Genomic DNA, 15,037 nt, shown 5'->3' with positions numbered 1-15,037 from the left:
CATCTGCCGTGGTGGGATTCAAACCCAGAGCATTTCCCTGGCTCTCTGGATACTGGTCCAGTGATAATACCACATCGCCTCCCCATTCCTGGCCCCTCGCCTCAGTTGTAGCCATTCTGAAGCTCACTGACACGCTGCTGAAGCAGTTATTTATCTTCTTAACACCCACACTACTAAAGACCATTTAGCTTAATGTAAAAAACAAAAAAACTGCGGATGCTGGAAATCCAAAACAAAAACAGAATTACCTGGAAAAACTCAGCAGGTCAACTCTTTTCTTCTCCGCCGATGCTGCCAGACCTGTTGAGTTTTTCCAGGTAATTCTGTTTTTGTTTTAGTTTAATGTAAAATGTTCCTCTTAGAAACATATTTCCTGTAAATGCAAAAAAAGTTTACATCGATTTTCATTCTTGCGAATAAACATTTTCCAGATGTTGACCAATTTGTGGTTCCCCGTTTCTCTCCCAACTGTCACTTTGGTAACGGATCGAGTTCCCGCTTCTTTTAAATTTTCAAATTTAAATTCCACGCGCAGCCATTCCAAGTTCTCCCGCGCAGGCGCAACAGTCCCTTGCGTAGACGCGCCCACACCTCCCGCTGACTCGGGTTCCGCCCTCTTTCTGCTGCACGGCCGACGTCAGTTCCGGCAACGAGCAGCGCTTGCCCGGATGTTTGCGGGCCGGATTAACCCCGGAAATGCCGGATGAAGCCGGTGGGACCGGATCGTTGCAGGAATCGCGGTTCGGCCTGGGCAAAATCTGGTGTGTGACATCGGCGGCAAATTCGAGCGGTCGAGTGCGGCGGACGGCCGGGCGGACTGGGCCAGGGGGTTGGGGTTGATTCCCTCCCCACCCCCTCCCCCCCCGCGCGCGCCTCATTGCTAGCTGCAGGGATGTCGTCGGAGATGATCGATAACCCACAAGCGCTGCACTTCGAGGAGATCAACTACAATGAGATCGATGTGGAGGAGGTGAGGCAGGGACCGGGGAGGGTGAGTGGGTGGTAAAGGGACAGAGCCAGGGGGACAGAGCGGGCCATAGCCTGGAGAGGGGGAAGGAGCTCTGGCCGCAGCCCCCGGGCCCCCGGCCTGTCCATTTTTAGGAGAATAAGGAAATGGGTTAAAGTCCAGCGATGAACATTTAGTCAGATTGTAAACAGGTTACTGAAAGGTACATCCTTTCCTGTGTATTGTTCCCCTGGTAATCTCACTCTCTAATGCACTACAGTGCTCGAATTGTGTGGGGAGTTTCATTGTGTAGTATTTATTTAAACAGTAATTTGAAATGTTTGTTCCTCCCACTACTCCGCCCGCAGCATAAAACAATGAACAAAAGTGTCTATACAGTTAGACTTGGTCAGGTGAGGCACACTTACTTATTTTAACCCTTGTTATCTTTGCACGCTTTTCTATATACACCCAGGATAAGCGTATTATCAGAAACCATTCGAGTATGTTCCTTTGTGCTTTTCAAACTGCATTTTTTCCCCCAATAACTTTTTGCCCCAAACTAGAAATTTATAGTGTGGTTATTTGGTTTATATAACTTGCTGCTAAATTATGCACTGCAGTAAAGAATTACGAGGATGTGATGAGCTTTGCTGCTGCCGCTATTCCAGGATTGTAAAGTTTAAATGTTTGCTGATGGGACATTTAGGCTTCCAAAGAGCTGTCTCTTGAGAGATTCTGGTTAAAATGATTTATTTTAAGAAAACTCCATCCCTTTAAGTAATCAACTACTAAACATTGTAAAATTTCGTCATACCTTTGATACTCCATATGTAACAATGCAAATATCTCAACTTTGGTTGACCTTTTTAAATGCTGTGATGTTGTAATTTTGCTGTAACTATATTTGTGATGCATTAGCATCTCCCTCTGTTAGTGAACCAGCAGAAATTCCTCAGTGTTGTTTTGGTCCTTCATACAGCTCAGTCTGCATTTTTAATATGAGCATGAAGTGCACTTATCTAGTGTATTGTGTTAAGTAAATGAACATGAACCCCAGCTACTGTTGTTAGCAGATTATTTTGTGAATTGCATAAATTGGAATAAAACTGATGTTTGGGAGGGAAAAGCTAATTGGCTTTTGTTATTTTGTGATCTCAATCCATGAGAAAGCCAAACTTAGACAAATTTAGTCTTACACTGGAGTGTTTTGGGAGAATTGCATAATATGTGGCATATTAGAAGTATGTAATGATCTTCCCTTAAGTAATGCTGGTTGCCGATTATTAGGTGAAAAAAAACTGAAGTACAAAAGGAATATCCTAAAGTTCTAAATGTTTGAAATAGTGCTGAAATATTTTAAACTATGAGAAATGGTAGTATAACACTATACTACAGAGCCCAATCCAATCCTTATCCAATGTGGACTTCCAGCAGAGGTCTCTGCAAAGCGGTCAGGAACAGGAAACCCTTGACTGTTTCATTCCCTGTTCCAAATTCAGGTACCCTCAAGTAGCCTGACTGCTGTCACCCCGCCTCAATCAATTGGTTGAAGTTGGTTAATTTAGCAGGGACTGTAGATTAAAATTTTGATTTTTCTTGTCAGTAAATATTCAATTTTTGAATACATTTAATCCAAAAACACTCATTGGTTTGAAAAGCCTATTTGTAAACATACCAAATGAATACTCTAAATTTGGTATTAAAACTTCATATTCTATAGTTTCAGCTAATACATCTCTGAAGTAGTTTGATACATCTGATTTGAATGCTAGCATTGTAATACCAATAGTAAATATGTACAACTTGTATTAAAAGGCAAATGTGTTACTGAATTGTCATATCCTTAATGTTATAAAGGGGAGATCCTTTTAATAGGTCCACACCTTGTTACTAGCCTTAGGACTACTGAGTAGAGGCAGACATTTGATGTAATGATCTTCCTCCAGTGACATCATGAAATTACTTTCCAGGGATGATGTGAATGGGGAATTTCATCCACACTGCCATTTCATGATGTTGATTGAGGGAGATGTGCGCAAAATGTGCTGAAGCTACCTTCATTTAGTAGTTAGAAAGCATAAAATTGTAGAGTGAAGTGATTTGAGGGATATTAATAAGTCTGCATGTTTTCATGATTGGAAGATTCAATAATGACTTTCAAAAGAGAATTGGATCATTATCTGAAGAGGAAAAAATCGCAGGGCTGCAGGCAAAAGGTAATGGAGTGGCATGAGACAATTTTTTTTTATTCGTTCATGGATGTGGGCATTGATGGCTAGGCCAGCATTTATTTATTGCCCATCCCTAACTTCCCTCATTCAGAGGGCATTTTAAGAGTCAGCCTCATTTCTGTGTGTCTGGAGTCACATGTAGGCCAGCCCAGGTAAAGATAGCAGATTTCCCCCAAGGGAATTTAGTGAACCAGATGGGTTTTTCTGACAGTTGGCAATGGTTTTGTGGTCATCATCAGACTTTTAATTCCAGATTTTTCTTGAATTGAACTTTCACCTCTGCCATGGTAGAATTCGGGTCCCCAGAGCATTACCCTGGGCCTCTGGAATACTAATCAAATGGCAATACCACTACTGCACTGCCTCTCATTGCTCTTGAAAAGGGCCAGCACAGTTATGACAGGCTAAATGGCCTACTTCTGAGCTGTAACCATTCAGTGATTCTGATTTATCATTTTGGGCTATGGGAAATTTAGTAAACTGCACTCTTTTTAACATGCAACACACAATGCATACCTTGGGATTCCTTTATTTACCATGGCGTTTGGCATAATTATCTCATGGTAATGTGAAATAAAATGTAATCTGAAGAAGGGAGGAAGAGATACAATAGTATCTGTTGGTCTTGTGTGTGTAACATAATTCTACCCGACAGCCTTTTTTTGGAATTATAGAATGGGGTGTTTTATGTAAAGTTTTGAGCTACATTTGCAGTATGTAAAATACCTAGCTACAAGCTAGTTGATGTATAAGAGTGAAATTTCATTAGTTATTAACTCATTTCAGCGTTGTGCTGTGTATTGGTATTCTACAGTACACCTCAAAGTAGAATTACTCAGGATAACCCTTTTAGATCAATCGCAGATGATCTGAGAAGGTAGCAGTTAATTTTGTTAATTTTTGTTTGAATGGTAAGGAAAAGTTTAAAATAATCATTACACTATTCATATGTTTTTAACATTCCATTTGTTTCAACTATATGCATATGCAAAGTCCCAGTAGTCTGTTGTTAGAAAAGCTCATATCACTGGTGATGTCACATACCTTTAGTCTCTGTGTATTTTTATCCATTTAGTATTTGACAGTTATCAAAGAGCGCTGGGTTGTGCATTTTAGGGATGTGTTTAACTGCTCATCCACCACAAATGGGGTAGCTATAGACAAGCTTCCAGAATGGCCCAAATGTGAAAACTAGGACAGCAAACCCTCTGTTGTGAAGGCTGGCAAAGTCTTCGGATCCCTACTCTCAAGGATAGCTCCAGGCTCAGATGGGATCCCAGGAGAAATTTACAAATGCGGGAGACCCCAGCTAGCGATCAAACTGCACAATTGTATCACAGAATGTGCGATCATCAAACCATTCCTCAGGAGTTCAAGGATGCCATGATTGTTCACTTGTACAAAGGGAAAAGGACAAAAATTTGTGTGCAACAACTAAAGAGGAATCTTGTTGCTTATAAGAGCTGATCAGATTCTCGCAAAAGTTCTGCTCAATAGACTGGTAACTACATAGCAGAACTGCCAGAAAGTTAAAGTAGGTTCAGGAAAGACAGAGGCGCTTGTGACATGATCTTCACCCTTCAACAAATACAGGAGAAATGCTATGAACAACAGATGGGACTCTGCTGTGCCTTTGTTGATCTGATGAAGACATTTGATTCAGTAATTACCACCAAATTCTGAATATACCCCGCCTGCTAAAGCTATCAATGACACATCCCTGAAAGCTGTTTATAAATTTACCCATCTCAGAAGCACAATCTTCAGAAATGTTTCCATTGACAGCAAGGTGGCAAATAGAATTGCCAGAACAAGCTCAGCATTTGCCTGTTCCTCAAGAGACTGAGGAGGAAATGAGGTATCAAACTTAAAACAAAACCTGTAGTAATACCTACCCTTCTATGTGCCTTGTGACATGGACATCTACTCTAGGCACGTTAAGCAGTTGGACAGGCTCCAAATGAGATGTATTCAGAGACTCATGGGCATCAAATGGGAGGACAAAGTGCTCAACACTGAGGTACTTCAAAGAACAGAAATGCCTGTAATTGAAGCACTTGTCATCAGAGCCAAGCTTGGATGGTGTGGACTTGTACTGTGTATTACTGACGATAAAATCTCTAAAGAGGCCACACATTCACTGCTTGTGAAGTAGGCTGAGGTTTAAGGACTGCTTGAAGGCGAATCTCACGAAAAGTGGCATGTCCACCAAAGACTGTGAGAAAAATGCAAATGAAAGAACTACCTGGGGAGTAGTCTCAAGTAGTGGCATTATTTCCTTTGGACAACAAAGCAAACAGACAGTGAAGGATAAAAGGTAAGCTATAACGACTGGGCAGTCCCAACAAATCAGACAGCTCATCCTTGCTTACACTGTGGAAAACGGCACAAGTCTGCAATCAGGCTCCACAGCCACGTTAGAGCAATCAACAGATGAATATGCATGCAAGAAACTACCATCTTTGATAGTAGGGAAACCGGTGGACAGACAATGGTATTTTGAAAGGTGACCACTGTACAGGAGTAAAGGGAAATAAGTTGTGTTGGTTACTGGCAGCTATATTGATTGAGAAATCCAGCAGTGGAGTTCCCACCCTGCATAGTGCACCTTTCCAAATTGGAATTAAGGTTGCAGATCAGAGGTTTAGTTGCTTTGGGCAAGAGCTTAGAATATAAAATGGACATTGGGTTGATTTGGATTAGAACTCTGCACTCTTAATGAGATTTAAGCTTTGGGAGTACTGACCATTTCTGATGTCATCTGAACCACGCAGTAGCATCTGTTATCAAGCTGACATTCATCTTTTAAATTTGTGCATTTTCATAAGGGAGAATGCAAGTCTGGAGGGAAGTGCTTTTTGTTCTGCCTGTTGGTTACAAAAGTATATTATCTAGCAATATATTTTGTAATTTTGGGACAAAAATTTTGAATTTCTCCAAGTGCCAGTTTATAATCTGTTTTCCTGGAGTTAAGCTGTAACAGATTGTCTTTGAGGCCAGCACAAAATGATGAGCTCTGTTAAAATGAATTGAGCTGCAGAGGGAAGGTGACTCCAGTGGAAAATTCTAACTAATTTTTCAAGCTCAAATGTATTTCTAATTACATATTGAACAAAAAACACTTCTTGACTCTCTTCTTTTTATAGGCAAGTCCTGTTTTATATTTTTAAAAAACTCTGCAACAGTTCCATGTCACTTGCTTGCAGCAGGCCTTGAAGCTGATTTCTAAGTATGGTACAGTGAGCTGAAGTTTTGTTTCTGTCATTCTTAAATGCCAAGGCACTTGCACTGGTACCTGTGCGAGTCCCTTTTTATTTTTCTCAGCTGTACTGATCAATCCTGAGCGGCCTTATGTTTTCAGAAACATTTTGCTTAAGTTCATATAGTTTATTTAATTTTATTCACTTTCCCAGACATATCAGAATAATTTCCATGGTCCTCTGTTTAGAAAGTTCTTGTGACCGGACAGAAAGCCCAAGGTAAATTTCCTTCCCCACTGGTCTCCTTTGTACACCTCCTTTTGGTCAGTTACAATGTGGCATTCATTACTTTCTCATCTGGAGAATAGCATGGAAAAAGAAGACAAAAATAACTTTTAGAAATACATCATTAAAATGAATACAGATATTGTCATTGTATGCTATCCTAGCTTTTTGGAATTTTGTAATTATGTTTTAAAACCAACCTTTCTGTAAACAATTTGTCTTGGAAAACCTTGGAAGAAACTAAAATTGAAAATGCAGTTAGCAACTTGAGCAAATATGTGATATTCAAGTACATTACTTGTAATAGACAATTTGCAAATTTTGTAGCTTTTATCTTTATTTGTAGAGAAGTGAATATACTTCTGCTTTTACAGCAGCACTGTTCAAGGTTTTGAGACCTTTTCAATGACATCCAAGGTTTCATGTTTGGAATTGAACCTGAAGGTATAGAAATCCATGTACTTAAAACAGAAATAAGGTACTTCAACCTTTTGAGTGTAAACTGCTCAAACTATATATGAACCTTCATACTGAGTCTTGAACATATCTGGCTTTCATGATAAATATATAAGTGGGATTCTAAACATGTATGGGAAAGAAGTTGCATTTAGCAATCACTCCTATGATTTGAGTATTTCCTGTTCTTCCTCCATCATCTCTTCATTTATACCAGCTTCATATCTCATTTACCAAGCTCGTTCGTCTGTGTACTTCACAAGCCAATGGATATTTCTTAACAACGTTCAGAAATTTGGAAAACAGTGCTAACTGGAAGGAACTATTGGACTGGGTGCAATGCTTATTTATTAAAGGGAATGCCCATTATGGGGAGGGAAAAATAAGCTTTTCCAGTTTCTTACAATTGTGCCAGAGTTTTGGCATTTCATTTCCACCTTGAGTCCAAGGAATATCTGAGATATTTCAGGAGATTGTTTCGAGTTTGTATTTCACTGATCTCCACAACACCCTGCACCACCACCTCCTGCCCCACCCCCCACCACCACCTGCTCCCAAACAGCCAAGTTGATGCCCATGCATTTGAAGTTAAGGTGTATATATAGTTGCTTAAAGATCTTGTTTGAGAGGCCATGTTTTCTGTTACTTAATGGTAACTTAAGTTTTTTTTTATTTCAATGTGGCTCCATTGCATGGCTGAATTAGGACACGGTACCTAGTTGAGCTATTTGAAGTAAGAGATTGCTTCCTCTGGCAGTTTAGCAGAGGCACTAGCCCATTTAATGTAAATGTATTTGCTAATGCTACTTTTTAATTGGCATACAAAGAAGTTTCTTATGAATACATACAATTTTTAAAGTGGCAGATTTCAGGGCAAATAACTCTAAAATCTAACCACTGGAATCAGCTGTCAGGAAAGGGGGCTGTAACTGAATAATTGTGGTGTTCTTACAAAGTTGGTAAGACGTGGTGACATTTTCAGAACTGCCTTCTCTAGTTACCTTTTATCAGTGTTCCAGAATCACAGGAATAACACAGTCCATCTTAATATAAAACTTGTTTAATTTTTCAGAGTGCATTTACTGTGTAGGATGTACTCTTCAGCTGAAGTAAAATAATCTGTGTGCATGTGGTTGGGTTAATCACCCAGTCAGCCAAAAGCTAAACTGAAATTATTATGGCTTGCTTTTAAAGCAAACTGTAGAGATGTGTTCTGGTTCATTTTAGCCATCTTAAACCTGATTACTGGCTGGAATAAAAGAACAGATGAGAAACTTATTGAGACATTTATAAACTTTACATGTTAAGCCTTCAATAAAAATCAAATTATTTGCCTAGGTGATTTTACATACAAAACATGACCATGATTATTGTAAAAATCTAGCCAGGTTACAAACGTTCTTCAGGGAAAGGAACCAGCCATCTTGATCTGGCCTACATAAATTTCCTTACTGCTTCTAACTTGCCAGTGACACTCAGAAGAGACTAACCTTCATTCAGCTGAGGTGATATTTGGAGTTGCAACAAAGACATTGGGTATCAGATAATGTATTTGGATGTTACATAGTGAAAAAAAAAACAGCATATCATGATTTAGCAACACCACAGGAAATTCATCAGTAACTTTAGACAGGAAATGCATCAAATACACTTCTATCACATTCCAAAGTAAAGAATAACTTTACTTTGTTTTTTTTTAGAAAAGGAGGCCTATCAAGTCTGCACCAGCTCTTTTAAAGAATAATCCAATTAGTTCTACCCCTTTGCTTTTTCCCCATAACTCTGCAATTCTTTTCTCTTTCATCATTTAAAATACAAGTCTGTGTTCCATTCAGGCCATCGAATAACTTGCATTTATATAGTGCTTTTAACGTAGGAAAAGATCCCAAAGGCATTTCTTAGGAACATTATCAAACAAAATTGGGCATTGAGACACAAAGGGGGATATGAGGAAAGATGACCAAAAGCTTGGTCAAATGGTAGGTTCTAAGGAGCATCCCAAAGGACAAGAGAAGTAGAAGTGTAATTTCAGTGGTAGACTCCTCAATATTCAAGTATATCCAAGCTCTAAGTGGTTTCATCGTCTCCTGTGGGTCCTCTCATGACTGAAGAATCTGACGTGAGATGTCATAGATGTTCACAAGACTGGCAGTTCGTGTTGTCATCCCTGGTGCTTGGGGGAATTTCTGCAGCTGTGTCACCTCTGGCCTTCCTCAGGGCACATCAGATGGAAAGTCAGTGACGTAGTGGTACGTAAAGAAGGCAAGGAACTCACCTGGAAAACGCAGTACTGGATAAAATTATGTTTGAACTCTTATATGAACCTACTTGGTGTTTACTTCAACTTTTTAATTGATTTATAAATAAACCATTTTATTTAACAGCAGTTATTAGAATTTGATGGCAGGACTAAGTCACAAACAACAAAATCCTTGATTGTGCTGGGCTCAACAACATGAGGGCAGTTTAAGAGCCTTCCCTAAAGAACATTAGTGAACGAGTGGGTTTTTACGACACAGAATGGCAGTTTCATGGTCACCATTACTGAGACAAACTTTCAATTCCATATTTCTAATTGAATTCAAATTCCACCAACTCATGTCCCCAGAGCATTAGTCTGAACCTCTAGATTACTAGTCCAGTGACATTACCACTACATCACTGTCTTTCCATCTGATGTGCCCTGAGGAAGGCCAGAGGTGGCATAGCTGCAGAAATTCCCCCAAGTACCAGTGATGACAACATGAACTGCTAGCCCTGTGAACATCCGTGACAATCCCACATCAGATTCTTCAGTCATGAGAGGATCCACAGGAGACTAAGAAACCACTTAGAGCTTGGATATACTTGAATATTGAGGAGTTTATCACTGAAATTAGACTCCTACTTCTCTCATCCTTTGAGATGCTCCTTAGAACCTACCATTTGACCAAGCTATTGGTCATCTTTCCTCATATCCCCTTTGTGTCTCAATGCCCAATGTTTTTTGATAATGTTCCTAAGAAATGCATTTGGGATCTTTTACTACATTAAAAGCACTGTATAAATGCAAGTTGTTCTATGGCCTGAATGGAACACAGACTTATATTTTAAATGAAAAAGAAAAAAAATTGCAGGGATATGGGGAAAAAGCAAAGGGTTAGGATTAATTGGATTATTCTTTGAAAGAACAGGTGCAGACTTGATGGGCTAATGGCCTCCTTTTGTTGTACTGTTCTATAACTCTATGATAATGTTCAAGACCTTATAAACAAAAAGAAATATGACCTTCTGATTTGCTATGACTTTGAATATCAGCATGTCATAGTGCAAAAGGTTCAGTTTAGTGTGCTGTTTTAAAATGTTTCACAAAATGATCCTGTTCCATTCTTTAGGAATCAAGTTGCGGTAAGGTGGCGCACTGTTCAAGCTACCACTAATAAGCTGCTTTGGATCATGTTCACGGCACTTCTGACAGATAAATAAAATGTGACATTCTTTAAAAGGGATTGCACAGTGAAATACTAAGTCCTTTCAAATATTCTGTTAAACCATTTCGGAAAATCTTAAATTTTATCCTGTCACTTGCAATTTTATAGTGTAGAAGGGAAAAAAATGCAAAGTATTTTACAGATATATGTAATGATTCGTTTGATGGCTTAGAAGTAAGTATATCATGTGGTGTGGTATTAAGTCATACTGAATAGATATTCCAGGTTTGAATTGTCTGGCAAGTTAACTAATCTTAACTAGGATAGTTGTTATGGCCCTGTAGTTTTTCATCAGGGACAGAAAAACATGGACCAAGTAACTGCTCTGGGTCGTTGTAGGTAAGCAGACAAGAATAATGAGTGAAAAGACATGGTGAAGTTTGCAGTCTTTTCGATGGAGCAGATTATGGGGTTGGGAGTTCAGCTCAGGGTCAAAATGAGGTGGTGAGTTTGCTGTTCAGCTTGAGGTGATGGCCAAGGAGAAGGTTGGAATTGATGGCTAGGAAATGGAGTTTGTGGCATGGACTGAAGACAATGACTTCAGTCTTCTCACTGTTTAATTGGAGGACTGGATGTTGAATGAGAAGTTTGACAACAAAAATACAGTGGAGGTGTTGGTGAGATGGTGGTGAGGTAGAGCTGGCTGTCATCAACCTACATGTAAAAGCTGACATTGTATTCGTGGATGATGTTACCGAGGGACAACATATTGGTGAGAAATAGGAATGGGTCAAGTATGGAACCTTGGGGGATTCCTAAGGTAATAATGTGGAGGTGGAAATAGGAGCCATTACAGGAGATTCTTCGGTTATGAGTGGACAGTTAAGAGTATAATCAGGAGAGGACTCTCCCACTCAGCTGGACAATGAAGGAGAGATGTTGGAGGATGATAGTTTGGTCAGGGTGTCAAAAGCTGCAGAATGAGGAGGGATGGTTTAACATAAATGGGATGTCTTTTGTGATTTTGATGAGGGCTGTTTCAGTGCTGTAGCAGGGGCAGAAACTGGATAGGAAGGTTGAGACATGGAGTTTCAAGACAAATGGGTAGGAAACTGTCCTTTCAAGGAAAAATCAATTATAGCATTTTGTGCTATTTACATTCAAACTATGTTCCCCTAGTTTACTTTATTATTTTTGTTCACTTTTGACATACTTTTTAGAGAACACAATTTTCCAATACAGAATTGATCATAATTTTACTCAAAATTGGTTGACAATGGAATAGCCTGCCTGATGACCAGTTTGCAAAGTAGGTAATGTAGTAATGGCGTATCCCAACTCCTCGTCCGGTTTCAAATAGCTCTGTTACACAACTCAAGGAGACACATATAGGAAATGAGAGAAAATGCTGCACTGTTTCAGCCACCTACAATTTAAGCCATCTAAACAATGTTACTTGTAAGTAGAAATGGATTGGTGACTACACAGGATTTTTTCCAAAAACGTAAATTAAATCTCCCAACCTATCTGACCAAATAAGAAACACTCTTTAATACACCGTTATCAACTAAAAATATTATATCTTGAATCAATTTTTTTTTTTGTAGTTTCGCTGACCAGATTAAAGCTATCAATTCTGCACCAGCTCTTTCAAAGAATAACTACTATAGCAGTCTCTGGTCACCAAGAAGATGCGACATGCCATGATAGTGTAGTTGTGCAGAATGGTTGTTGTCAGCTGCATCTAGTGACCTCATGGTGACATTGTGTTGTGAACTATTGTTAGCTTTAGAATATTAGAATTATTTGGCTCTGTGCTCACAGTATCTTCCTTAATTCTTTTCTCCTTTACTATACTAATTGTTTCTATAAAGCGCAGAAACAAACCTAGAGAAGAAAATCTCTCCAATTAGCATTGTTATGAATTCTTTATCTACTCAAGGGAATGAACCTTTTGTAGGTCCAATTTCCCATTTTAAAACATTTAAACCTTCCATTCTTGAAAACTCTCATTTTTCCCTATGGCAGCAGAACTGATTGCCCACAGATGAGCTTGTCAATTCATGATCTTTAGTGCATGATCAAGGTAACAGTCTTGAATAAATTGTTGAGAAATGTTCTGACTCGCTGTCCTTTTAGGACTTTAGCTATTACTATTTTGTAATTCTAAACGGTACAATTACCTATTTCTTCAAAAAAACTTATGAAAAACATAATTGAAAGAAGATGTATTCAAGATGTATGGAGAATAAATTTTGGTTGATTTTTATTGTTTACTATTTCTTTCCAAATAGCCTTTTATTAATAGAAGGTAATGTGTTGATGGCATAATTTTTGGGGCATGTGTTTTTGCACCTTTTTTTTGCTTTTTTATCAAAGGGCAGCTGAAATTTTTTTTCTTCCAGAATTACTTAATAGATAATGGTTGCCATCTGTAATGTATAACTTTAACAATAGATTATCCTAAACTAAAATTAATCTTTGTTTCAAAGCTTATTAATTTCTTGCTCTTCCTCACTGTAAAATGGCTGAGTTCTGAAATGGGTAAAGTGTTTAGCTTCTGCATCACTTTCATAAAGTTCTGCATTCTTTCTATTTATAAACATTTCCCAGTCTCTTGTGCAGTTGAGGTTTCTTCCCTAAGTTATCATATAACTAAAACAACATTGAGGTTTCTAGGATATTAATAGCACTGGCTCCATGCAAAGTGAGTTACAATTGGCATAGTTTTTGTTGCATGGTAGGGATCGGTACTCTGCTTGTTGACCTCACTGAGGCCTTTGACAATGTTGATAATTTAGGTTTCAGAAACAATTATCCAAGCTTGGCTTCCTGGGCGTCATTTCCAAGATGACATTCTTGGCAAACTAATAATTTACATTGCCATTTTTGATGAGTATGTTAAAGTAAGATGCTGACATTTGTTTTTATACCACTGGAAAATTTTTCTAAGCTTGTGTGCAGCAGTGTAAGGGGTGGGCATTCGGATACTGGTCTCAAAGTATAAAGAGCTCCAATTTGTTTACTTGCCATAGTCACTAGCCATTGCTGGGTAACAACTGACATCTCAAAAAAAGGATAAACGTCACTCAAATTCTGTATCTCTCTGAAAATGACTATTGGCAGAATTCTGTAAAATGTGGTTATTTTTCTTTGATAATGGCATGCTTGGACTAACTGATTTCAAGTTGCTATTAATTCACAAAATGAATATAATTCATACATATCTTTTGGGTAGGATTACTAATTATGTTGCAAATCAAGTTCAGCTTAGGTCTTTAAAATGCAAAGCCTCTTTTTGAATACTCAAGTGCTTTTCATGTTTTCTGGTTCACTAGAATGGAGCTTTAAGTGATCAAAAAGTGGAAGCAGAAGAGTTGAAATGTAAATTTGACAGAGCTCTTTTTTATGAGCAAGTCCATATTAAAAAGACAGGAGTGTGACATTTAAAGTAAGAATTTGTCAAAACACAAAGCTGCCAAAGTTTGGCTGATATGCACATAATGGGCCGAATGATCTGCTGTATCATAATTATTACTTTATTTTCGTGTAAGTCAATAATTGTAAAGCGTGCTAAAACTACCCGGCAGGTTTTCTTTGGCTTAAACAGAAATTTGTGGTTTTTGTCAAGCTGATTGCAAGAAAAAAATAGGCATTTAAAAAAAAAAATCAGCTACCAAAATATGGGTGTGTCCTTAAACTCAGGAAGTTTATTTCGTCGATCTCCTAATTGGCCATCATTTAGATTACATTGTATAACTGAGTCTTGAACCTGCTTTAGAAAGCTTATCAAAGAACTTTACAAGCCCTCTGACTCCCACAGTTACTTGAACTACAGCTCCTCACACCCTGCTTCCTGTAAGGACTCCATCCCATTCTCTCAGTTCGTTTGCCTCCATCGCATCTGTTCTGATATGCTACTTTCCAAAATGGCGCTCCTGACATGTCTTCCTTCTTCTTTAACTAAGGTTTCCCACCCACTGTGGTTGGCAAGGCCCTCAACTGTGTCTGACCCATCTCCCGCACCTCTGCCCTCACACCTTCCTCTCCCTTCCAGATCCATGATAGGGTCCCCCTTGTCCTTATTTTTCACCCCACCAGCCTCCATATTCAAAGGATCATCCTCCGTCATTTCTGCAAACTCTAGTATGATGCCACCACCAAACACACCTTCCCCTCACTCCCCCCGCCATTGGCATTCCGTAGGGACCGTTCCCTCTGGGACACACTAGTCCACTTTTCCATCACCCACAACACCTCATCCCCCTCCCACGGCACCTTCCCGTGCAATCGAAGAAGGTGCAACACCTGCCCCTTTACCCCCTCCCTCCTCACCGTCCAAGGGCCCAAACACTCCTTTCAGTGGAAGCAACACTTCACTTGCACCTCCTTCAATTTGGTCTACTGAATTCGTTGCTCCCAATGCGGTGGCCTCCACATTTAGAGAGACCAAACGCAGACTGGGTGACCGTTTTGCAGTTCACCTTCAGTCTGTCCACAAGTATG

At 39.1% G+C, this 15,037-nt stretch overlaps 1 protein-coding gene across 5 annotated transcripts in view; it reads left to right on the top strand.

The window, feature by feature from the left end:
- Positions 1 to 640: 640 nt before the first annotated feature.
- The window catches only part of map3k7 (mitogen-activated protein kinase kinase kinase 7), a 138,805-nt gene continuing 124,408 nt past the window's right edge, over positions 641 to 15,037 (top strand). For 2 of the 5 annotated variants that reach the window (XM_041188043.1, XM_041188041.1), the window contains exon 1: positions 642 to 970. In XM_041188043.1, the coding sequence (XP_041043977.1) occupies positions 893 to 970 (78 nt within the window). In that variant the 5' untranslated portion in view covers positions 642 to 892. Of the gene's footprint in view, positions 971 to 15,037 lie in introns of all 5 variants that reach the window. The other 3 variants (XM_041188044.1, XM_041188042.1, XM_041188046.1) reach the window with 3 other exon arrangements.

The sequence above is a fragment of the Carcharodon carcharias genome, chromosome 5 (genome assembly GCF_017639515.1).
Source record: "Carcharodon carcharias isolate sCarCar2 chromosome 5, sCarCar2.pri, whole genome shotgun sequence".
NCBI classification, from domain to species: Eukaryota; Metazoa; Chordata; class Chondrichthyes; order Lamniformes; family Lamnidae; genus Carcharodon; species Carcharodon carcharias.
The sequence above is the reverse complement of the archived record's forward strand: the minus strand, read 5'-3'. Positions and strand labels throughout refer to the sequence as shown.